Genomic DNA, 22328 nt, shown 5'->3' with positions numbered 1-22328 from the left:
TCATTTGCATCGGGGTTTTTCGGTGAGCCGATCACGGCCGCTTCCAAGGTGAGCAGAGCCAATGGGAAGCGTCGCATTGCTGGCCGCGGCCGATGCAGGCGCCCCGCCCCACCCACCGGCTTGCCGGTCTAAGCTCCGACCTCGATCGGTCCTCTCCCCCCCTGCTCTAGTCCCACGTTCCCATGCTATTTTTTTTCCCTCCCACTTCGTTCTATACTAGGTATTCCAGCGCACAGAAGGTGACTGGCATTCGTGCGCACCAGAGTTGGCTTCCGTCCATCTTCCCACCCCCACCTAGCTTTACCCTTACCTTACCTTACCTTGCCTTGCTGCTGTTACGGCTGGTGCTGCGCCTTTCAGTCGCCTGTCTTGTCAAAGCCAACCCACTAATCCCAACAAACGTCCAAGAATCCCCGAACGACGACTTGCAACGCCAAACGACCAAACACCACGGAACCAATCTTACAGCTTACCGCCTTTACGGATAGGCTGCTGTGATTCTGACATGCTCTAGGCGCGAATCTTGTGCCACGCCGCAGGTCTCTGGGTGGGCAAAGCTGGAGCCAAGAGTCGCAGGATCGATCCCCCGCCATTTGTCAGCCTTCTCTGCTCTGGTCGCCAAACTGTGTGTGTCACCACCGCCGCACTCTGTCGAATCCTATCCCTCAAACCCCAATCCAAACCTTTGTGAGCCTCTCTTTTTCGACTACAACCGCCACTGCAAACGAACCACTCTCTCTACAACGTCTGCGTCCCGAGACAATTGACGGACGGCCGACAAACAGACGCCATGGACAACTTCTCGCCGACAAGTCAGCAGTCGAACCCCACGACACCAGCTAACGCCATGAATGCCAACCCCCACCATTCGCCAAACTCCCCGACTTTACACGACTTCCCTGCCCTCAGCCGCCATGGCGCGACCTCTATACCTCCCGATCAACCTGTGGCCATGACGGCCTCCGGCCAGCCAGCCCTTAATCCCCGAAGCTGCGTCACCTGCCGCCGGCGAAAGGTCCGCTGCGACAAGCAAATGCCGTGCAGCAACTGCCGCCGTGCCGTTATCCAGTGCATCTACCCGGCCCCCGGCCGCGCCCCTCGCCGTCCCAGACCCAAAGATCCGAATGCGCCGCCCAAGAACTCGAGTGAGCGCGAAGTTGAGCTCATGAAGCGCCTGCGCAAATTAGAGGGTATCGTGGAGGAGCTCAGCGGCCAGATTGAGGTCGAGAGCGGCACGGGAAGCAATAGCGGCCGTCAGAACTCTAGCACAGGAAACTCGCCCGAGGCGTTTGGTAATGACCTAAGCTCCGAACGCGCCGGCAGCACTGCGAGCGGCGCTGCTGCCATGAGTGCTTTCAAGGAGGCCGTGACGCCAAACAGGATGGAGACGGACCCAGAACCCAAGAGGCCTGTAGAGAGGCAAGCGGGCATAAGCAGGTCGTTTGGCAGACTTGTGCTCCACGACAAGGGCAAGTCGAGCAGATACGTGAGCAGCGCATTTTGGTCCAAGCTCAATGACGAAGTGAGTCACCCGAGTCATGTTTTGCTCTCTAGGTGCTAACAAGGATGCCGTAGCTTGACGAGCTTCGAGAAGAGACGCATGCGTTGGATCAAGATACCGATGATTCAGATGTCGAGGACACGCCAGACCACTCCCCAATACAGGATACCGACGCTGCGACGGACCACCATGCCTTTATCCTGGGATATCGGTCTTCCGATGTCGACTTGCGCAAGCTGCACCCCTTGCCATCTCAGATACCTTTCATGTGGCAGGTTTACCAGGAGAATGTGGAACCATTGCTCAAGATCTTGCACATCCCGACGATGGAGAAGCTCATCCGCGACATGCGACGCAACATCGACGAGCTTACTGCCGGTAACGAAGCGCTGCTGTTTTCCATCTACTACGCAGCGATTACGTCCATGGAAGATGAAGAGGTAAGTTCATGTCAACTCTAGTGCCGATGCAATTGGCCGTGACTAACCGGTTTACAGGTGGAGAAGAACTTTGGATCAAAGAAGGAAGAGATGCTCTCGCAGTATCGCTTCGCTCTCGAGCAGGCACTCGCAAAGGCAAACTTCCTCAACACCTCCGACATGGTGGTCCTCCAGGCCTTTGTCATGTTCCTCACGCTGGTCCGCAGGGAGGACGACACCCGATTCTGCTGGACGCTGACTGGATTGGCGATCCGCATCGCGCAAGGATTGGGCATTCACCGCGATGGAACGAACTTTAACCTTCCTCCCTTCGAAATCGAAATGAGGCGCCGCTTGTGGTGGGCTATCTGCACTCTTGATCTTCGCTCTGCAGAAGAGCTTGGCAGCGATCTCACCATCATCGACCGATCGTTCGACACCGAACTGCCCTCCAATTTGAACGACTCAGACATTGAGCCGGGAATGACGGATGTTCCGAAATCGCGGCTGGGAAAGACAGACTGCGCCGTATCGCTGGTGAGATACGAAATCTGCGCGTTGTCACGGCGGTTACACACCGTGGGGTCGGCCATGGCTGGTGTCTGTCCAAAGGACGCCGCGTCAAGTCTCGAAGAGCGTGAGCGCATGCTAATCGAAGTGTACGACCGGGTTGAGGAGAAGTTCCTCAAGCATTGCTTCACCGATGACGATCCTCTCTTCTGGATGGCGGCCATGATCGCCCGTGTTATCATGGCGAAGATGAGTCTTGTCATCTATCAGCCGATGCTCTTCCCCGGCAACGGCCACGAACTCTCCAACGAGATCCACGACAGGCTCTTCATCTCGGCCATTGAAATCGTTGAATATAACTACATCCTAAACACAGATCCCCGCTGCAAGCAATGGCGGTGGCTCTTCCAGACCTATCGACAATGGCATGCGATTGCCTACATCCTAATGGAGGGCGGACGTCGGCCGTGGTCAGCGACCTCGGAGCGAGGATGGGAGGCTGTCAACAACACGATGCGATTCGACAGGGACCCGTCTGAAATATCGAGGATGGCAGATCATATGGCCGTATGGGTTCCGTTGCGGAAGCTGAGCGCAAAGGCCACGAAGCATCGCGAGGCTGAGATCGTTCGTCTCCGAGTCGATCCGGATGCGGCACGCCAATTGGATGTGGACGATCGCATGAACCCCATCCCGGCCAGACTTGGACCGGTGCCCGGAATGGAAATCAAGCACTTGCAGATCCGCACGCGGTGGCGGAATCTGGTACGGACGGATGGCGGCTCCAGCCCGCTACCACCGCCGCCAAACAACGTACCGCAAAGTCAACCCGTGCAGCAGCAGCAGAGCGCGCCGCCTCGAGGTCCGGTTTCCCAACCTGCGAATCCCACAGTTCAGGCCCCGACGCCCGCACCGCAGCAGCAGAGGGAGCCCGAGTTCATCGACACGGTGATGATGGCGCGCGGATTCAATCCCAACCACATCTGGGAGTATATCTACCCGACGGCGGAGTCCATGGCAGCCGATCCGAATAACACACTCTTCCCGCCCAGCGCTTCACAGCCGCAAGCGTCCCAGTCCATGATGTCCTCGGCAGTGCCATCACCCGCAATGTCCACTGGACAGGGTCTCGATAACGATCAGCGACTAAAGCAGCAGGCCATCGCGATGCAGTCCCAACCTACGGTAGCGTCGTCTCTGGGGGATAACCAGCCTCCATGGCTGTGGTCTGACCCGTTCACGTCCATCAATAATGTGCCTGTTGACTCCATGGACGTTAACATGGATAACTTGGATGACTTTAACTGGCAGAATTGGCAGGAGAGCATCAAGGGGTTCGAGATGGATCCGGATAACATGCCCCAGAAGGGAGCGTGGTAAAGATGTATAATGTGTGTGGTTGGTGCATGGTTGACTTTGGTTGTGGTTTTTGGATGTCTCCTCTCAGACGAAGGCTCTTGGAGAGCTATGTAATGATACCCTACGGAAGCAGATGTAATGAATGATGATATACTTTGCACACTTGGTCTCACGCAGAGCATGTCGTTTGATTGATGAAAGCCGACCCCAGGTCTCATGCGCTCGCGGCCCCTCATAGCGGGATGTGCCCTCAAACACATCCACCGGCATCCACTCGACGCCGACCTAGCCACCACCACCATCTCCACGCCCTTGCACTAAGAGCGGAATTTCCCTGATCAATCTTCACTAATAAATGGTCTGGTGGTGTAGTTGGTTATCACGTCAGTCTAACAGCTCGAGAGCCTCATCTCTCTCTTCGCTACCACACTGAAGGTCTCCGGTTCAAGTCCGGGCTAGATCATCGTATGGGCGATTGGTTTAGTGGTATAATGACCGCTTAGCATGCGGTAGGTCCTGGGTTCGATTCCCAGATCGTCCATTTTTTTTGAGCAATCGAGGCCTGGTTGGTGGTGGTGATGATGTGGTTCATAATTTGAGGTTGTGGTGGTCTTTGGTGGTGATGCGGAGCGCTGTGTCGATCGTTGGAGGGCCGCTCTATGTAGAACAATGATGCATGCCCAGGGCGGTCTTTTTTGGAGGTCGAAAATTCGTGAATGACGTCCTTTTCTACATTGAAAACAGATCGAAAGATGGTTGGTTGTCCCACATTGGAAGTGTATCATCTCACCATCGACGCGAAGTACGACAATGCGTACTGATTTGGTGCCAATGGACACCGAAAGGCTGATTGATTGATGGGGAGGGGGGCTGGTTTGCCGCGGGACCCCACAGGTTTGGACACTAATCAATACTTCTCAACAACGACTCCTGCGCAAACCAGCCCAACGGACTGCGCCGCATGACCAAGTTCTATGTTCAACAAAGAAAAGGTCGAACAACTCGCTATTATGAATGCTCTGAATAGGTTTCAAGCAAACAACGGTCGAAGCGAGTGAATGGAATGCTGGGCCTGGGAAATAGGTACCTATATGAGTCAAGCGGGACCCCAACGAGTAACCATTAATTCCTCATCAGTTCAGCCGCAGACTGCTTCAACACCACGACACTTCCAATCAAGGTATCATCACCTCTCATCCACCGAGAACCTCTGAAGCTTAGCGGCGAAAAGTCCATCGGTCTCAACCAGAAAAAATTGTCAATTTCTTTACTGCCCCAAAGGTCGTAGTGCAAACATGGCGACCCCAACTTCAAATGACCCCAAGCATCAATTCCCCCGCGTAGGCGTCACAGCCATCATCGAGCGAAATGGCAAGGTCATCGTCGGGAAGCGCATGGGCAGTCATGGTAGCGGTAAGATTTGAAACCCACAGCTCCTATCACCAGAAGATATCGTGATGGTGGCCCCTCAGAACGTTTCCATTGTTCCTCCTAATTTCTGCCTTCCTGGGGACTTTGGCAACTGCTGCCTTGCGCAAGCTGACTGATTCGTGGATGGATAGGCATGCTACAGATGCCAGGAGGCCACCAAGAAAAGGGTGAGCGCCACTTCGAGTGCGCGGTGCGAGAAATCAAGGAGGAGACCGATCTTGATATCGAGGCCATCGAGTACGGGCCTGTCACGGAGGATATCTTCGAGGAGGAGGGGAGGCAGTATACTACGGTTCACGTGTGGTGCAAAATGATCGACGAGAGTCAGGAGCCTAAGGTGAGTGAAAGAACCCCCGCAGCCCTGCCCTTCGGCTTCCTCGATTGTGTCTGAGCGAGGATGATGTCGGAGGCTTGAGGCGAGGCGACGAAATAGCGTGACTGACTCTAGATTGAAATAGTTGATGGAGGAGAATAAGTGTGAAGGGTGGAAGTGGATGTCGGCTCAGGAGCTGAGGGATTCCGTCCGCCGGGATGAGGCGTTTTTGCCAGTGAAGCATCTTGTGGAACAACAGGGTGGTGCAAACAAGGTTCTTGAGATACTCGAAGAGCGTGCCGAGGCATACGAGACGGCCGTCAGGCTATCTGAGCAGGCCAAGCTTGACGAGGAGGCCAAACTTGACGTGGAGGCCAAGCTCGACGGGCAGACTAAGCTTGATGAGCAGAGAAGAGAAGAGGAGGCAGACACTGCGCAGTAGAGCGTCTAGAATCCACATTAAGCATGAGGGCGGGGGGCTATGGAGGTCGAGGACGCTAGGAGGTTGTTTTGACGTCAGTGAAGCACTGTATTCATATCGTTGGTGGGAGTAGAAAAGAAAAATAGAAAATACCAGTATTTCTTAGAAAAGAAAAAAGAACTATGATCGCGCAAACTGGCATCGAGTATGCAAAAGCCAGCGACCAAAGGCGCAACAGAGCCGGGTCTGGCTCCGCGGTGTCATGCATAATTTGCTCCTTCGGACCTCTCGCACTCACCAAAATACCCACAAGAACTTATCGGGCTGGCGATGTTACGTCAAGTCATTGAAAACCTTGTATGGAATAGTCTTTGTAGATCTCACCGGGGGGGCGAGAAAGAGGCGCGGAGACGCAATTACGGCTTCGAGATACAAGCTTTGGATAGTTGAAAGGCGGTTAGGCTGGCCCAACGCCGGGCCATTGGGAACCAAAGTCCCTTTTCAAGCACATTTCTGCGCTGCTGCGCGTGGCATTCGGGGATGGCTTGGGCCACTGCGGGCGAGAGCTTTCGGAAAAGGGTGTTGGGTTGGTTCCCTGGGATGACGAAAAGGCTCCATGACGTTTGAATTCCTGTTGGTTTGCTCGAGTAAGCGATGGATTGTTTGTTGGATCCAGCGGCGGTATAGAAGATGTTGCCGCCCTCAGGTTTGCACTATCTACTGGGTAATTAGTTCAAAGGAAAAGCAGAGGCTTTGTTCAAAGAACACCAACTGAGCAGACGTGTAGTGGACATGGTCAAAGCAGCGAGAGACTCACCGACAGCCCCGGCACATCGGTCGCCGAATTTACCGTTCGTAGCCAAAACCCTTTAGAATCAAGAACAAAAATTTCCTTAGAGTTGTCTTTTTGGCCCCGAAGACGTCCGGAAATACGGACCACACGAATCACGGATGGGCGACAGGCGGCCGACCCCTGACCTCTTCTGACGGAGGCTGCGGCCGAGATTTATCAATTCGAAATTTGGCTGTTACCGGGGGCCGGGGCTGAAATCCTTCTTCCTGGAGGATTTGCTTCAAGCCTCCCAGATGGCTCCATCTTCGACACTACGTCAACTCCGCACCGTAGGAGCCTTCTGGGTGGGAAGTGAGGAGACGCTTCTTCGTATTGGCGTTGTTGGCTGTTGCCTTGGTACGAATTACTTCGTCGTAGACAAGTGGAGAGAATGAGTGATTGTCGACAGCTGTTTAAGCGTGTCGGATGTGAACTCCGTGGGATGGGGGAGTTGCTTGGGTGTACACGGAGTCCGGGGTTACCTTCCATCGTTCAGGTTTGTCGCGTGGTTTTTGAGGGATCGGATGCTGACTTTTCTTGCGTGATTACATATTCTCCGTTACTAGCATTGAAAGAGCATTACTTTTCCCATGACACTGGTATCAAGCATCAACACGTCTCCCGATCTACTGGATCGAAGCAGGTCTCGTCGGCGGCGAGCAACTCGGGCTATAGGCTGGCGATGAGACTCTGTAATCTGCTGCTGTGATTGACCAGTTTGCCGCGCTGGTTGCGTTAGCAGCCAAGCCCAAAGGGCCATCTATAGCGTGTGCCTCAAGCGGCAATTCAACAGCGATCAGTGGCTTAGACCAGACCAGGGCCTTCCCCAAAGACCTGAACAGCATGAGCCCGGCGGCTACCGTCACATCTTCCTCCTCGTCGAGTCAAGGACGGTCCTGCAGCCCTGAGACGAGTCTATTGAGAATATCAATTAATGAGACCGCTCCAAACGCAGGGCTTGGTGGTAGGGTGCCATTGGCAGCTCAGCTCTGCGACTCTTACAGTGAGAGACAGAGAGAAAGGCAGAGTTTCAAATCTCACTTGCATCTGGCCGGCCCTGTCATCTCAACCTCCCAAGTGCACGGCCATTGGCCGCTGGCAGAGATGTGTGACCGCCGTAATGAGCTGCCTACCACCTGCCAGGCACAAGATCCTCTTCTCGTCGCCCTGCCGCACCCCCCTGGTGAGCGGGCGCAACAGCGCCAAGGATCATGGCCTTGTCCATTGGACACCATCCCGTTGCCTACGAGCATGATGGGGGCACCCATTACAACTTACGGCTTTCGATACTGCTATTCCCTTTGAGGAAGTGGCTTTCGAGATGGAGCGCCCATGTCGAGTAAAGAGAAAACCAAAGTCCCCATTCCCAAGCCCAAGAGCGTCAACGGTGCTGCCCGCTCGTAGCGGAACGGGCAAGGGTGAGGAACATGGCTCGATTCTTGCTTTTCCCCAACAGGTCGATCATTCATCACGGAGCCTTGTAGGACCGCTTGTCCTGTGCGTCTCCTCTGCTCTTGATGGTTGGTGAAGGCCCTGAAGGATGGGCCGGGGTTTTAATAATCTGCTTGCTGCTGGCCCTCCTCTTCCGGGTGTTGTAAGCGTATATCTTTGCTGCCACCCCTCCAAATCGGCTCGCGACGTGGTCCTCTAAAATTTCTGCCTTTTGAGTTCACACCCTTTCATTACTTAGTCACGGTCACGTTGACTTTAGTCCTCACGTTCAGTACTAGAATCCCGGAGCGTCCTTCCATCGAGTCGATTCGCATTTGGACGTTAGCGGGGGGTTGCCACATAATTCGAATCAACAATGCCATCAAGTTCACCGGAAAGACACCTGGTCGCACCGGACAACAGCAACATCGCTTCCAGACAAGCATCACAAGACTCGGACCGCGAAGTCAAATACCAAACAGGACTGATGCCGGCCGAATATGCGGGCCTCGAGGTGGCCTCGCCCTCGCCGGGCATGAAGTACTACCAGCCTGCGCCGGGCGCCGCCCTTGAGTCGGTACCGGCACCGGCCCCGGGCGGATACGCGCCATACCAAGATCAGCACACCGGGTACGAAAGCCACCAGTACCCCGCACACTCCACGGCCGCCGGAACGGCTTACGGCGGAAGCCAGGCGGGGATGCCGCCAAAGAAGAACAAGAGGATATGGGGCATCCCAGTAGCAACGTTTTGGGTGGCTATTATCGCGTTGGTGTTCTTTCTCGGGACGATTGGTGCGTCTGCTGCGGCGGGAACGATTGCCCAGGCACATGCGGCGTATGTGCAGACGTGCGAAGCGTGAGTGAAGACAACCAGCCAAACTTCGGGAGACAAAAGAAACTGACACCTGACGCAGCAAACTCGAAAAATCATCATCACCATCAGCGTGTGCTTCAAGCGGATCATCAGTCGCATCCGCATCCGCATCAGCTTCAGGAGCCTCTGCGCTCTCAGCCTCAGCATCGGCAACAGCATCATCCGTATCCTCCACTTCAACCTCACTCGCCTACATCCCGCTCCCAGGCCAAGCCTCCTCGATCCTGGGCGAAGCGACGACAAATTGCCCAGACCTCAGCTCGGAGAACAAGACGTACACGGTGCCAAACTCGAATCTGCGCTTCGTGCGCGAGTGCGGCAATAATTACCCGATGAACGACCTTGGCCACATCCCGCTGACGAGGATGGAGGACTGCATGAACCTGTGCGCGGCGCTCGCTATCACGACGCAGAGCGCTGATGGGCCTTGTGTGGGCGTAGCGTGGGTTACGGCGGGGAAGCAGGGGACGGATGAGAATTATTGCTGGTTGAAGAGTGCAAAGGGGGCGCCGGATCCGAAGGCGAATATCGAGGCTGCGTGGCTTGTGAGGACGTGATACAGTTGTGAGTGAAGTGTGAGGTGGGGGTAAATGAATTGAGTGAGGGCGGAGTGAGATGAGTGAAATGAGATGAGATGGGACGTCTCGGGATAGTGTTGTCGTCTACATATCTGAATACCACGATTATCATGTTCACGTTTGCTCACTTAGTACGCGATGATGACAATGTCAATCCTGGACGTTGAAATGAGATGGGCTGAGTCGGGGATATGATTTCAAGCCATTTGACATCACGCGGTCACTCTTTGACTGAACTCGAGAGTTTGGCAGAGACCAAGACAAGACGTGGCGACTAGATAGTAGGATTCGAAGCCTAGGGGAAGTAGTATTTCTTCTTTCTCATCCGTATGCGATCGAATGCCATGTCGCGACCTAGCAATACGTTTACAAACTCTCATTATCATCAAAGCTGGCCACCACCTTGATATATGATTTACTTACCCTTCTCTCGTACGACTTCGACGACATCGAGAGATATAGCCCCACCGATTTACTGCTACTTGATCATCGAACTACCTACACTTCAATCGCCCGCCCTCCCCGAAGCGTCACCGAAGCAATATTGTGCCAATGCCCCGTTTGTGCCTATTTCCTACAGACTCGCGAGATTTCTGTGCTTGGTTCACGATGACAAACCAAAAACCCAGCAGGAGTTGTGAGGGCAATAGCAATAGTCAAAACCCCAGCCGCGGCCGTGGTCAAGGTAGTGGCGGAGGTATACAAAAAGGCAAAAGCGGGAGCCGAGGAAATGGGAAGGGACGAGGCAGTGACTATGGCAACAGCAACTTACTCTTGTGCCTTGAGCGCCATTCACGTTTTGTAGAATCCTTGTCTAAATTCAACGCCCTTTCTCTCAAATAAAAGCGCGACTTGAAGACACAGGAGAATAACTGCAACAGGTTGGCAAAACTAGCAAAGTCTCCGGAGGGGCTCGCGTGTTGTCTGGCCGAGGAAGGACGGAAAGAAGAGCAAAAGAAGAGGAGGGACTTACAGGCAGCGGAAGAAGAAACCGAACAACAGGCCGAGGATCAACGGACAGATTATGAGAGGGAACATGCATAGCTTGTTCATCAATGGCACTTCACGGAGTCCGAACGTGGCATGTCTGCGTTCCAAAGGTGTCTCGACAATGACCCGCAAGCAGTCGACTCTGCATCTCTGGCTACACACTCGCTCGCGACCCTCGTGTGGTTCTCGATCTCTTCGACCCATATTCGAGAGAACTGTGGCCATGTCGATATCCCAAACAGTGTTCTCTGCTTCGAATCCGACCACGTCGCCAACTGTTCAGCCGGCGAATGGATGTGTAGAGGTACTATTATCTGGAACAAACGGGCGCTCATGATCGTGATGTTGCCTTTTCCATATCCGGAGGTAGCACATCCCCTGAGGTCACAGAAATCCTTTTCTCTTGTCTACGTGGACGGCGCGGCTCTGGGCGGAGTCCCCGATGAGCACTGTGCAGCTTACATCTGCATCTACGATAGGGAACGATTGAGGTTAACCCTGCTCAGGGATCTCATCAACCCGTCTAGCTTCACTCGCAGATGGGAGAATCCCTCCCGTTTCACCTCGGAATGAGTTGACGTCTGGGGCGTAAGGTTAGAGGCAGGCCAGGTCCAGAAAGCCCTTGCAGTACCGCCCAGCATGGATCGGGGTCAACCCTCTGAAACGTTGGAAAATGAAGACAGACAGACCTCCGATGGCACCGGCTATCTAGAGGAAGAAATAGTGCATTTTGAAGAAGATCAGTTTCTTGCTGACGAAGCGGACCAGGTTCTTTTTCACGAATAACACCGGATCCCTAATGACGAAAAAGACCGGGTCTCTCTGTTGATGAAGAGTATCGGGTCTTTATCGACGAAGAAGGGGAAGAGGAGGACGAGGAGGAAGAAGACGATTATGAAGAAGACGAGGGAGAAAAAGAGGAACTTGAATCAGCTGAGGAAGATCTTGATTCTAATCAAGATAGGGACGAGGTGTACGATGTCGAACTCGACATGGAACCTTTCCTCAAGGCAGTGTCTATGCCACCCCGCAGAGGAACATTCACCGGGGACAAGTACCACGGCAACCGACAGAGACTTTATTCACCCGAACTCTTGAGGACCTACTCCGACCCTTTCATGGAGTGCAGTTCAGACAACTACTTCACGATGAGGAGAGAGCACGACAAACAAGGCTGGCGAGATTGCCAAGCCTCCCTCCACTTCACTTGCCGAGAAGTCGAGATCGACTTGGTCCCTGTGAATTGACCCACAACAGCAAAGGGCTTCAGCAACCCATTTTTTGCTACTGTATCAGAAGTTGCCTTCCAAGATAACATCAGCGACTGGTTGCGGCTCCAACAGAACCCTCGAACGCCAGTAGCGGTAGCGCTCGTGACCTCAGAGTTGATCAGGGTATCAGTGCAAAGTAGTATCATCAGTCCCCCAGAGCTCAAGGGAAGGCTGGAGCCTAGCGAGAACTTCAACGGACAAGTGCCAGCCGTATTTGAGTTTTACGGGGTACTGGAAAGGCGGAGTGACGACTCGGGGTTTTGCGAAGCAGAGACATGTGTGGAGGTCAAGGGCTACACGAGACAAAGCAGCTGTCGACTAGAAGAACAGAATAATTGACGAGGAAAAGCAAGGAGCCAGTGTAGAGCTAAGTGCTGAATCCACGTCGTGCAGGTATGATTGGGATAGGCCTTGGGACAAACCGTTATGGTGAGCATTGGAACCTCAAAGCAGCGGAATCAACTTCAATTAGCTAGACCCTATGTAGGTACCAGACCTTTAGTGCCGTACTCAGGAACGAGTAGTGTTTTTCGGCGGCAACCTTAACTTGTGACGCCTACTTCACCTATGTGCCAGTAGGAAGGAATCGTGCTCCTCAACTAATCGCAGCCGGATACTTACCGTGATGCACGCCTTTGCCCGTGAATCAGGATTCCAGGGTAGGGGCATGTCGTCGGAATGATAGTGATCTTCCTGAGTGTTTTCGCTGACACGATCAAAAAGGGGCTGGAAAGCTGCAGGGGCATAGGCACCCAGAAGCTCGCTGTGGAAATCTACTAACGCCGTCATTATCAATACCGGCACCAGGGCTTTGCTGGGTATCTTTAAAGAGAAAGAAAGATCAGCCAAGTCTAGTCCTGTCGCAGAACCGGGAGTCTATCCAAGAACTCTTAATAGTACTTAATCCGCTCTTGCATTTGAGCTGAGCAGGAAGACCCAACGTTCGAATTCACTTCGTGAATAGTTCATCACCAGAAATTCCAAGAACTTAAGAGATATGTATGTGCTTGATTGACCTGCAAATCCTGCAGTTGTACAAGTATTTACAGCTCGAACAGAACCCTTGACTCCGAGACATCCAGTCCGAATCCCAAAGGACCAGTCCAAAAGCGTGATATACAGAGAAGAAGAAGATACACAGACATTGGAGTCCACGCGACTAAGTCAAACGAGCCTCCCTGGATTTTTCTTCACCCTAAACAACAACCAACCAGCCCTTTAGCATCCAGATGTCTTGACGTCAGTCTGCACGCAGATAGTCGGATCATCAGCCGCATCGCCAGGCTCGCCACCACCAGTGACGCCCTTGGAGTTCTTGCACACCGTGGCACCACCCAAGACGCAAGCGCCGTTGATCGTGACCTTGTCGCCGAGGTTACCGTTGTAGTGAGCGACCGTCTTGCCGCCGTCGACGTAGATATTGTTGAAAACTGCAGTACGCGCCGTCTGCGTCTTGCAGTTACCGCACGAGCGCCAGAACTGGCCGACGTTCTTTGCGTAAAAGTCAGAGACCTCTACCGTGCCGCCACCGTTGTGCTGGAAGAGCTTATCGGGGGCGTCGCGGGCGCCGCCACCCTTGACCGTGGAGGTACCGCCTGTCTGGCGGAAGGTGGCGCCGTCTTCGCAGACCTTGTCCCACCAGCTGTCGCTCATGTGTTAGTATGTGGTATTAGATCAAGAGTTGAAACGCTGTTTGGCTTACACGTTGACGAGGTTGCAGCTGCCCTGGCACTGGATACCCTCCCCGGCACCGGCTCCAATAATGACGTTGCTGAGGGTGGCGCCGTCCTCCAGGATGAAGGCTGCGTCCTTTTGTCCGCCTTCGCTGCCCGTGCAGGTGCTGGGGACACGGTCATACATCTTCATGCCGCCGTCGAAGTTGCCGCTAATAGTCCGCGCCGCGGAGAGGTTCTCTGTGCCGGCAGGGGTGGGGAAGGTCTTGACGACACTGCCGCTGCTGCCGCCGCCGGGAAGAGTGCCATTGTTGGCTGTGCTGCCGCCTCCGGAGCTGCCGCCGCCGCCGGAGCTGCCGGATCCTAAGCCACCAGAGCCTGAACCTGAGCCTGAGCCAGAGCCTGAGCCTGAACCGGAACCGGAACCAGATCCGGACCCGGAGCCGCTGCCGCCCTTCTTCTTGTCCTTGTTCTTATCCTTGCTCTTGTCCTTGCTCTTGTCCTTCTTCTTATCCTTGGCCTTCTCAGCGCTCGACCCAACGTCGGGAGTGTCTTCGCAAGTTCCATTTTCACCAGGGTTGGCATATCTGATTTCGACTCTGGCGGGGCCTTCAACAGGCGCGCCGCGAGGCTGCTGGGGCGCCATAACAGCGCGGGCAAGGTGTCCTACGCCTCCGACGTGTCTGCGGGCCGGCCGCTCGTATCCATCTGGGTTGATGGGGTTCGCGGAAGCCAGCGCGGCAAGAGAGAAGAGGACCAGCCGAGACGCCATTTTTGTGGATAATCGTCGGTGAAGGAGGTGGGTTTTTCTTGGGTGGGACGGAGGTTGATGTTGTTGACAGTACCAGACTCTGAACGAGAGAAAGAAATAGAACGTAGATACAAACGAGATGAAACAGTGAGAGTATGTAAGAGAAAGGTGTTTGAAGGAGGGGAGTGAAGAGAATGTTTGTTTGGCGATGAGAAGCCTGGTGTGGAGAGAAGATCTGCTCACAAAAGGGGGATGAGGAAGGTGGTCTTATATCTTGTCTTGAGGCTCACTAGTACCGCATAGTCAAAGACATTTAAAGCTGCTTATTCGTCACATCAGAGCATGCCCCTGTGCTCTGTAAATTGCAAAGTGATTTAGTATGGAGAAACCTCACCGGTAGCCCACCAAGAGATACAAGCCAAGATGTTTGGATATATTCGATCATCGCCGAGCCCTCTCCACAATCTTGTGTAAATTGATGAGATCAGCAAAAGAGAACAGTCTCTGCTGCAAGAGGTGGGCCAGTCCTCTCGGTCTTCTTCTATGCTAGGTACGGAGGGGACCGACATTTGAGGTAGTCTATCCGTGAGGGTCACAGCTTCATTGCCACAGAGGGAACGTGGAGCGGCGGCAACTCTCAAAGGCAGGCACAAGAGAAGGAAGTGACAGTCACAGTGCAACTCGAGCTGGTCAGTGTTAGCAAGAAGTGTCAAAGTGGAACTCGTTCAGGAACAGCTATGCAATATGGGTCGTCTGGTATAGATTCGACCCGTCCGGGATGGCAGCTCGAGCGGGAGATGATCCGAGAGTTCGTCCCGCCTGCGTGGTTAGCCATCAGTCCATCACCTGGTATAACCAACAGTTCCAACGGTGTGAAAAGAAGGATTAACATAAAGCCAAGGTGGAAGGGCGGAGGCGGGTTGATTGCACATCATATGTCAAACTTGCTAATGGTCTGGGCATTTTTGAGTTTGTAGCCCTTTGGGTGGCCGGATGGTCTTGGCCTCTTTGCGATGCTTTTGCTGCTTTTGCTGCTCGTCTTCAAGGTTCATGTCAGGTGAAGACTCGTCGTTCCTGACAGGCTGACAGGTTCTTTCTAGAAGAGGAGAGGGGGGTGGGGACCCTGTACAGATGGTGGGGGTTGCTTGATCCAATCTACCTGACTCCTATCCGGTCAAGGGGTAGAGGTCGGGCGAGCCGATTAGTCTACGGATCCCGGAGATCTCGGGGCGGGCACGGAGAGGGTGGCTATCCGTGCGGGGAGGATATCTGCCGGGTTTCCTCCAGATTGAGGCAGAGCTCCATCCTACCTTACTACACACTGCGTGATGTCGTTGAACTGATCCTTCTCTTGTTCGGAGTCTCGGTTGTGCGGAGCCCTCTCTGGGGTTTGCGGGAGGCCCTCTTCTAGTATCCGCCTCGCTGGGCTCAATGCGACCTTATTTTGCGGCTTAAAGAGTTGCCGAGCCAGGCTTATTTTCAACGACGATGGCAAGTTCGATATTGGTCATGTTCGACTTCGTTTGTCACCTCATTTCGAGAGCACGGAGTCCTCCCGAAGGGTTGTTTGTTTGCCTCCTTGTTAGAGTTCAATCACGTAGTGTAAAGTAGCAAAACTCTGATTCCCGCCCCGAAAGACTTAACTGTCTGGGACCTGATCTGCAACTCAGGGGGGACGATGGTGGGCTGTGAGTGGGAATGGGCAGCAGCAAGCAAAAAAATCCGCTGACTGATGGTCTTTGTGATAGAGTTCAGGCCGCCAAGAAACGCTTTGCGCGCCAAGACACCACAGACTTATGCAGAAGGCCACGGTGACTCGCGAAAAGAACCGCTCACTATGTGCGAGACTCCCACCTCACAAGTCTGAGAAAAATAACGAGACAAACGGCGAAATGAAATGCAACTGATTCGAGGGGAGACGAGGGTCCATCGCACAATGGTGCACTTGCGCTTTCGTGTTCGAACTCGCACCAGCGGTTCCCCATAACGGCTTCATGTCCGTAATTTGACAACTGACACATACTCACATACACACGGTAAGTCTTTCATACTTCCCGCGAAAGTTCGAGACTAGAACGACTGTTCCCAATGGGCAATGGCCTCCGGTTTCCCGTCGTGTTTCTGAGCCAGAGAACCGCGGCTGGTGGTATGTTTGAGGTAGAGCTATAACTATTTTTAAACTTTGATAACAGCAGCTTTGCAACTGCAACCGCAAACCTCACACCTAGGATGCAAAGACACATGGCAGTGCTGAAAGTGGAGCAACTCGAGAGACCCCATAGAACATCAGACTGAACGGTGACCCATCAACAACGACTGACATCAGACCAAGACACGGCGGCACGTGGGCGCCCGACTTTTGCATCGAAGTGGTAGCATTGCGGGTGCCGAGCATACCGCGCCGCATGTACGATCCTAGACCAGCGTGGTCATTAGTATCAAGTTAGATATGATACCATTGGCGTGTTATGAACGTGCGCCCCGAAAGCCTTTGCCGTGTCTGTGAAGCTTGGCCAAGCCAAGAGAAACTGATCAGAGTTTAATGATTGGGAAGAGAGGTCCGACACTGGTTGGTGCTTTGAATAAAATTTGGTTGTGTAGTATTAATTATGAGTACTAAGTAAACAAGTCAAACACGCAGGTATCTGAGGCGACGGCGCATGCTCTTGCGCCATCTCTCATGGCGCGATCGAGACCACCGGATCGATGCTTGTCTGCAATCTGGGTATCATTCGCAACTCCTCGGACCAAGCAAAAAAATCCCACCCGGCGGAACGAGTCGGTGAACGACTACACCATGTCCTCGCCGGATGGACGCCGGTCGCCTCTCGAATGGTGAGATGCCACCGCCTTACGGGGTACACCAAAGCCTCGCGCATCCCTACTACCGGTGGCGTACCTTGTCCTGCTAGCCATTCTCTCGGGACCAGCTCCCTTCTCCCCGCGTCTCTTACCCCATCCGGCCTTGCGGGTGGCCACCGCGCCGACTTCACCAATAGCCTCGAGGTTGAATTCCAGAGGCATCTTGCGATGGAGGGGAATATGGTTGAAGCGCCAGTCCCATACGGCGGCGTAGACCATCCTGTACGACGAGAAAGCGAAAACAGTCCCAATAATGGCGCCCGCTAGAACGTCGTACCAGTTATGAGACTGGTCGACCGTCAGGGAACCGCCGACTAGGGTGGCGAGGAGGATCGGAGCGTAGGTGAGGACGAGCTTCCACATGGGAGTGTGGTGGTTTGAAAAGACCTTGAGTTTGGCGTTGAGGTAGAGGTACAGGAACACCATGCCCGAGAACATGGCAGTGGTGTGGCCCGAGGGGAAAGATTCCATGGCGTTGGAGAGGGTGCCGTCCATCTCCCTGGTGCAGATATCCGACGTCCACATGATGCCTCCGTAGCCCGTGCCGTCGAGACCCGTGGCGTTGCCGCCCGGCTGGGAGGCTTTGGTAATGTCGGGTTGGCAGACTTCGAGAAAGTTGGGACGCAGGCCGCCGATGAGCCACTTGATCATGACCTGGAAGACGGTGGAGCCGATGACGGAGTAGAGGAGGCCCATGATGCCGTTGTTGATGTCCCAGAAGGAGCGCACTCTGATCTGGCAGAGGAGGATGGAGAGGATGGGCACGCCGATGCCGAGGGCGGTGGCGGCATGGCTGGGGATATATTGTGGGATGTGCGGGTATGCGAACTGGGGGTAGACGACCTCGTCGTTGTCAAAGGTGACGGGGAACGTTCGGTGTGCTGGCGGATGGGCTCTGAAGACCTGAAGAGGTGGTGTTAGTTGGATGGCAGAGGTAATGCGTCCAACATGAGGGTTGGCAGTGAGATAGGGTGCGTACCACAAGGGCGATGACTCCCATGATGATCATGGTGAGGATGTCTAGCCACGTCACCTTGAGCCAGAGCATAAAAGGCGGCCGGTGGGCCATGCTGTAATCGTGTCCATGCCAGCGATTATTGACCTTTGTGTCCTGGCTGCTTTTACGATGTGTTGGGAGGGTCGTTGTGTCTTGCCGACTACGTGCGAAAGGGTTGAAGCGGGTCATCCTAGGAAGCAGGCGATGCTGTTGTTGTTGTCGAGGTCTGAGGATGAACACTTCGAGGTATTTCGGAAGATCGAGAGGAGGAAGCAGGGACGGTGGCGGATCCACCAAGTTGATGATTGGAGATATTACGATGGTGTTCTCTTCAGACTACCCAAATGATTATGCGAAAGAAAGAGAAGCAGTGTTCCTTGCTTGGGTAGTGAAGTGGGAAATCGTCAGGTAATATGCCAAGCGCGCTTTCTCACCATCACCGCCATCTTCATCACATCCTTGGCAGCTGCATCACCACAAACAGGCACTACGTAGTACGAGTACTCCGTAGTACCTTACCTGTAAGACAGAGACAACACACCCAGAGAACGCAGAAACCACGCATCGCCGAAGAGACTCAAGAATCCCAGGCGCGACAACGCGCTGCCAAGCCGTTCCCCGTGCCTCTTGACGTCACCCAGAGTGCGATGGTGTAACTCTCGACGGGCCAGCCAGCAGTGTGGTGCTCGCCTAGACGCAGTTTTGGGGGCTGCTAGGGGGCTGAACTAGACTTGAAGACAGGGGTCATCTGCAGCCGTCGGAGATTCAAAGCCACTCGAGGCCTGCCAAAAAGGCTTGGCTGATGCTGTTCTGGCCCAGCCACAGCAAGAAAGAGAAAAAAAAAAAACCAGGCGCATGCCATGGATTTGTGTTGGAATGAGATTGTATCGTCTGGACGGAGATGAGGCGTTTGGAGTGGTGTTCCTTGTATTGCGCTAGCAGACGATGGAGTTTGAATTGGACCGAACATGGTCGACAACTGCATGCGACGTTCGTTCAGTCAGGGCCACGACTCCCACAATGCCATCATGCTTTCGCCAGAGTCTTTGAAGTCAATCAGACGGTTCTATTTGATGTAGGCTGCTAAGATTAGGCAGTTTTACAATGCTGCAAGCTCACTTGCGCCAGATATGAGCATTTCGAGCCGCGATATATTTTGCAATATCCTAGTATGAATGGCTTGCAGCGTTTTTTTACCCATTGATGTGTCGTCTTAGACTTAGCCTTGACACCAGTAGTGAATATCTCGAAGGAGACAAAGTGCACCTTGCATTGTTTACCTGACCAGCACGCATAGCAGAATCTGGCAAAAGTCGGAGATTCAGGTATATCTTGCTTCGGATCCTGCGCCCCCTGTCCCCTTAGGTTTGTAACTGCGTGGTGTGACCCTTGACTCATGATTCTCATCCACTGCTGAGTAACTTTGGGACAAATATTCTTCAGTTTTCTCCAAGTCATCTCTAAGCCAAAGTGACCTTTGTGAAATTAAAGAAAATATCTGTGATAGGATCTAGTCCATTTTTGCTTGTAACCCAAACAGTTATTGCGTACTTGAAGATATTGACACCAGTTCACGATCAACAAGAGAATGAGAGAACTCGAACAGGGTGTTGGACCTTTTACCTATGTATATTTGTGAGACCTAATCAAGTCTACGGCTGTAAGGCTCTCTACGTGATGGTCGTGCCTATAGTTTAAGTGCCGCACATTTATCATCTAGGCACTTGCTCAGTAGGTAGGTAGTAGTGCAAACTACCAGACGTGATCGTCGTGTCACAGACCTAAAGACATAGTAGCTCCATGACTCGGCTCGTTGCCTGGATTGAGAGCTGTATGGTCGATGCGACTGGAATTTACCCCGCTATTACTTTGATATGCTGATTGACCCGCAGCGGTTTCTTACTTCTATACTCGGCTCCTTCGAGTTTGTTACTGATGGAATCAGCCTAGAGAAATCTGTAAGAAGAAGAAAAAAAAAACGCGTTGTAGTGACAATGCGAACGGTACTTAGTAAGGTAGTGATAGTGACATTTTGTATGATGTTACTAGAAAATAAAGCTCGATGCGTCATGTTTTGGAAGCTTTTTGTTCTACCGACGACTCGGCTAGCTTCTGGCATCACGCAACTTTACAAATCGAGCCGCGAGTTCGCTTGAGCTTTTCATACTACGCGAGGAAGACTGACAGTATCTCAAGCACCATAATTTTCGGATCAAGTGTTGAACACATCGCCTAAACTCTTAGGCATCAAATCCAATTCCAGCCCCAACTTTTCCTTGAAAGTATCACAATGAGCCCAATAGTGGATACTATCACACGATAGGTTGTCAAGAGACCCAGGCTTCAATTTAGATAGCATCTTGGCTAGCTATCTACCTTAAGGCAGAATGCAATCATCGCCATCATGTGCAGTTGACTTACATGAGCACCATGTATCCACCAACTCCAACCTCACCCATGACCCCCAAAACCACAATACCACGATGCACCAACACTCAAAAGATCAAAGCTTCATCTCCTCCTTGGCAAAAGCCGACCTCTTCATCAAACTCTTCTCATCCTCCCCAGCCTCAAACCTCTTAACCATCTCCTCAGGATCAAACCTCGGCCCCCTCGGATCCTCGCCAAACTCGGCACTCGTCATGTACGCAACCGCATCCTCCTTTGTCTCAAAGGCATCCACCTGCGTCTCAATCTTGCCGCCGTCCGGATCGCGGTAGTACATACTCGTCGACATGCCGTGGTTGACGCACCATACGGGCTCGATGCCCATGTCCTTGCGGGCCTTGTAGGATTGCAGCAGGTCGCCGAGAGAGTCGAAGGTCAGGGCGAAGTGGTCCATACCGACGGCGTTGTCTTGGCGCGGGACGGCGGTGGGGTCGTTGAGGATGGCGAGGCGGTGGTGTTCGTGGTCCCAGGTGAGGAAGGTGATGAGGGGGCTTGAGGCGGTGATTGTTGCGTTGAGGAAGGTTTGGTAGAAGGAGATGAGTTTGTCAGGGTTGGCGGTGCGGAGGACGAGGTGGGCTAGTTCGGAGGGTTTGCAGACTCCGGTGGAGGCTTTTATCGCCATGTTGTATTTCTTTGCTGTGAAGATATGTACAAAGTCGAAAGGTGAGGTGGAGCTGAGGTGGTGGTGATGTGCGGGACTGGTGGTGATCTGAGGGTGGATGGTCTGGGGAAAGGGGATGCGAGATGTGGTGTGGGGTAGCTCGATATTTAGATGCTGACCGGGCGTCCAAGAAACATCCGCAAGTGCTTGTTACTCGTCATAACTTTGTGGAACATGATCAGTCTCGTGGCTCTCTCACTATGGCTCCATGGCTGCTTACGAAAAGCAAGTCCGAGTGGCTTCTTGCGTCCAATATTGGGCGTGACGCCCCCGTGTGTCCGGGAGAGCGCCACTTCGGAGTTTTGGCGTCAAGGCCGTTGCCGTTGGACGAGTCGGGTGGATGAGGAGCCGGGCCGGACGTCCGCCCGTAGTCGTACAACATGCTGTGAACCAATAAGATTGTGTCAAATGTGTCATGTTCTCTGCTTGTGACTCGGGGCGTTTTCCAAATGATGGGATGCTTTTGGGACCAAGATTGAGAGGGGACGTTGGGACCGAGCGTGCATCTCGGCGGTGAATCAGGCCCCGACTGTCCGTCAACACATGGCTGGGTGAGGAGAAATAAGACGTGGCGCTTCCAAATTTTGTCGCGGTGAAGATTGATGTTGGTTCTGGAATGATTTGCTGCCGTAAGTCAAGTCTAGTATCTGTCCGATACCTAACGATTCAACTGCGATATTGCTGTGAACCTTTGGTGGAGGTGAAGAGGAGGAGATTACGAGGGAGTCGTAGTGTCTAAGTGTCAAGAAGACTACATCCGCCGGGTCCCGTTAGATGCTGGCCGCTACGGTGCCTTAGGTCAGCCAACGGACTTGGTGGTGAACGCCTGGTGCTGTGGGAGTGTCGGCGGGGCTCATTGGCAAGGCCCTCCGAACGGCGAGAGCCACTGACGGGGCGGCCGGGGGAGGGGGGCATCCTCTACCGGATCCGCCCCACCGTTCGGGGGAAGAAAGCCGACCGTGGAGCGCAGAAGCCCGGCGCAGAAGCCCGGCGCCGATTGCCCA

At 53.5% G+C, this 22328-nt stretch overlaps 9 protein-coding genes and 2 non-coding genes across 11 annotated transcripts; 7 read left to right on the top strand and 4 right to left on the bottom strand.

The window, feature by feature from the left end:
• Nucleotides 1-847: 847 nt before the first annotated feature.
• Nucleotides 848-3810, top strand: BDP55DRAFT_551196 (fungal-specific transcription factor domain-containing protein; the record flags this gene model as incomplete). The annotated part of the gene is made up of 3 exons (XM_060569095.1): nucleotides 848-1522; nucleotides 1576-1941; nucleotides 1999-3810. The coding sequence occupies 3 exons, from the start codon at nucleotides 848-850 to the stop codon at nucleotides 3808-3810; spliced, it is 2853 nt and encodes a 950-aa protein (XP_060430385.1).
• A 336-nt stretch (nucleotides 3811-4146) lies between these two features.
• On the top strand, nucleotides 4147-4252 carry BDP55DRAFT_t153. Its single transcript has one exon. It is a non-coding gene; the product is annotated as a tRNA-Val (tRNA).
• On the bottom strand, nucleotides 4153-4711 carry BDP55DRAFT_115048 (uncharacterized protein). The gene has a single exon (XM_060565411.1). It carries the CDS (start codon nucleotides 4572-4574, stop codon nucleotides 4245-4247), a length of 330 nt encoding a protein of 109 aa, XP_060430384.1. The 5' UTR covers nucleotides 4575-4711; the 3' UTR covers nucleotides 4153-4244.
• BDP55DRAFT_t154 lies at nucleotides 4259-4330 on the top strand. Its single transcript has one exon. It is a non-coding gene; the product is annotated as a tRNA-Ala (tRNA).
• On the top strand, nucleotides 4600-6096 carry BDP55DRAFT_115013 (NUDIX hydrolase domain-like protein). Its single transcript, XM_060565410.1, has 4 exons — nucleotides 4600-4872; nucleotides 4927-5202; nucleotides 5352-5557; nucleotides 5679-6096. The coding sequence occupies exons 2-4, from the start codon at nucleotides 5085-5087 to the stop codon at nucleotides 5973-5975; spliced, it is 621 nt and encodes a 206-aa protein (XP_060430383.1). The 5' UTR covers nucleotides 4600-4872; nucleotides 4927-5084; the 3' UTR covers nucleotides 5976-6096.
• A 1609-nt stretch (nucleotides 6097-7705) lies between these two features.
• Nucleotides 7706-8426, top strand: BDP55DRAFT_662434 (uncharacterized protein). The gene has a single exon (XM_060574801.1). The coding sequence runs from the start codon at nucleotides 7721-7723 to the stop codon at nucleotides 8039-8041; it is 321 nt and encodes a 106-aa protein (XP_060430382.1). The 5' UTR covers nucleotides 7706-7720; the 3' UTR covers nucleotides 8042-8426.
• On the top strand, nucleotides 8413-9860 carry BDP55DRAFT_768062 (uncharacterized protein). Its single transcript, XM_060581011.1, has 2 exons — nucleotides 8413-9075; nucleotides 9134-9860. Exons 1-2 carry the CDS (start codon nucleotides 8594-8596, stop codon nucleotides 9648-9650), a joined length of 999 nt encoding a protein of 332 aa, XP_060430381.1. The 5' UTR covers nucleotides 8413-8593; the 3' UTR covers nucleotides 9651-9860.
• Nucleotides 9861-10754: 894 nt separating this feature from the next.
• Nucleotides 10755-12271, top strand: BDP55DRAFT_631537 (uncharacterized protein; the record flags this gene model as incomplete). The annotated part of the gene is made up of 3 exons (XM_060572295.1): nucleotides 10755-11152; nucleotides 11473-11899; nucleotides 11924-12271. 3 exons carry the CDS (start codon nucleotides 10755-10757, stop codon nucleotides 12269-12271), a joined length of 1173 nt encoding a protein of 390 aa, XP_060430380.1.
• A 723-nt stretch (nucleotides 12272-12994) lies between these two features.
• Nucleotides 12995-14036, bottom strand: BDP55DRAFT_581643 (pectate lyase). The gene is made up of 2 exons (XM_060570828.1): nucleotides 13635-14036; nucleotides 12995-13574 (listed from the first exon to the last, which is right to left on the bottom strand). The coding sequence occupies exons 1-2, from the start codon at nucleotides 13796-13798 to the stop codon at nucleotides 13151-13153; spliced, it is 588 nt and encodes a 195-aa protein (XP_060430379.1). The 5' UTR covers nucleotides 13799-14036; the 3' UTR covers nucleotides 12995-13150.
• Nucleotides 14037-16904: 2868 nt separating this feature from the next.
• Nucleotides 16905-18848, bottom strand: BDP55DRAFT_609546 (PAP2 superfamily protein). Its single transcript, XM_060571159.1, has 2 exons — nucleotides 18198-18848; nucleotides 16905-18121 (listed from the first exon to the last, which is right to left on the bottom strand). Exons 1-2 carry the CDS (start codon nucleotides 18402-18404, stop codon nucleotides 17147-17149), a joined length of 1182 nt encoding a protein of 393 aa, XP_060430378.1. The 5' UTR covers nucleotides 18405-18848; the 3' UTR covers nucleotides 16905-17146.
• Nucleotides 18849-20446: 1598 nt separating this feature from the next.
• On the bottom strand, nucleotides 20447-21726 carry BDP55DRAFT_662430 (glyoxalase/Bleomycin resistance protein/Dioxygenase). The gene has a single exon (XM_060574800.1). The coding sequence runs from the start codon at nucleotides 21283-21285 to the stop codon at nucleotides 20719-20721; it is 567 nt and encodes a 188-aa protein (XP_060430377.1). The 5' UTR covers nucleotides 21286-21726; the 3' UTR covers nucleotides 20447-20718.
• Between the last annotated feature and the right edge of the window lie 602 nt (nucleotides 21727-22328).

This window comes from Colletotrichum godetiae, assembly GCF_030913485.1.
Source record: "Colletotrichum godetiae strain CBS 193.32 chromosome Unknown BDP55scaffold_18, whole genome shotgun sequence".
Classification (NCBI taxonomy): Eukaryota; Fungi; Ascomycota; class Sordariomycetes; order Glomerellales; family Glomerellaceae; genus Colletotrichum; species Colletotrichum godetiae.
Note: the sequence above shows the minus strand (reverse complement) of the source record. Positions and strands in the feature narration are given on the sequence as shown.

Excerpts from the sequence above, each read along its gene's own strand:
- BDP55DRAFT_115048 (XM_060565411.1), bottom strand. The coding sequence starts at position 4,574 with ATGATACACTTCCAATGTGGGACAACCAACCATCTTTCGATCTGTTTT.
- BDP55DRAFT_115013 (XM_060565410.1), top strand. The coding sequence starts at position 5,085 with ATGGCGACCCCAACTTCAAATGACCCCAAGCATCAATTCCCCCGCGTA. Across the intron at positions 5,203-5,351 it reads CATGGGCAGTCATGGTAGCG|GCATGCTACAGATGCCAGGA; the intron begins GTAAGATTTGAA and ends GTGGATGGATAG. Across the intron at positions 5,558-5,678 it reads ACGAGAGTCAGGAGCCTAAG|TTGATGGAGGAGAATAAGTG; the intron begins GTGAGTGAAAGA and ends AGATTGAAATAG.
- BDP55DRAFT_662434 (XM_060574801.1), top strand. The coding sequence starts at position 7,721 with ATGAGACCGCTCCAAACGCAGGGCTTGGTGGTAGGGTGCCATTGGCAG.
- BDP55DRAFT_768062 (XM_060581011.1), top strand. The coding sequence starts at position 8,594 with ATGCCATCAAGTTCACCGGAAAGACACCTGGTCGCACCGGACAACAGC. Across the intron at positions 9,076-9,133 it reads TATGTGCAGACGTGCGAAGC|CAAACTCGAAAAATCATCAT; the intron begins GTGAGTGAAGAC and ends CACCTGACGCAG.
- BDP55DRAFT_581643 (XM_060570828.1), bottom strand. The coding sequence starts at position 13,798 with ATGAAGATGTATGACCGTGTCCCCAGCACCTGCACGGGCAGCGAAGGC. Across the intron at positions 13,575-13,634 it reads AGCTGCAACCTCGTCAACGT|CTGGTGGGACAAGGTCTGCG; the intron begins GTAAGCCAAACA and ends CATGAGCGACAG.
- BDP55DRAFT_609546 (XM_060571159.1), bottom strand. The coding sequence starts at position 18,404 with ATGACCCGCTTCAACCCTTTCGCACGTAGTCGGCAAGACACAACGACC. Across the intron at positions 18,122-18,197 it reads TGGGAGTCATCGCCCTTGTG|GTCTTCAGAGCCCATCCGCC; the intron begins GTACGCACCCTA and ends CCACCTCTTCAG.
- BDP55DRAFT_662430 (XM_060574800.1), bottom strand. The coding sequence starts at position 21,285 with ATGGCGATAAAAGCCTCCACCGGAGTCTGCAAACCCTCCGAACTAGCC.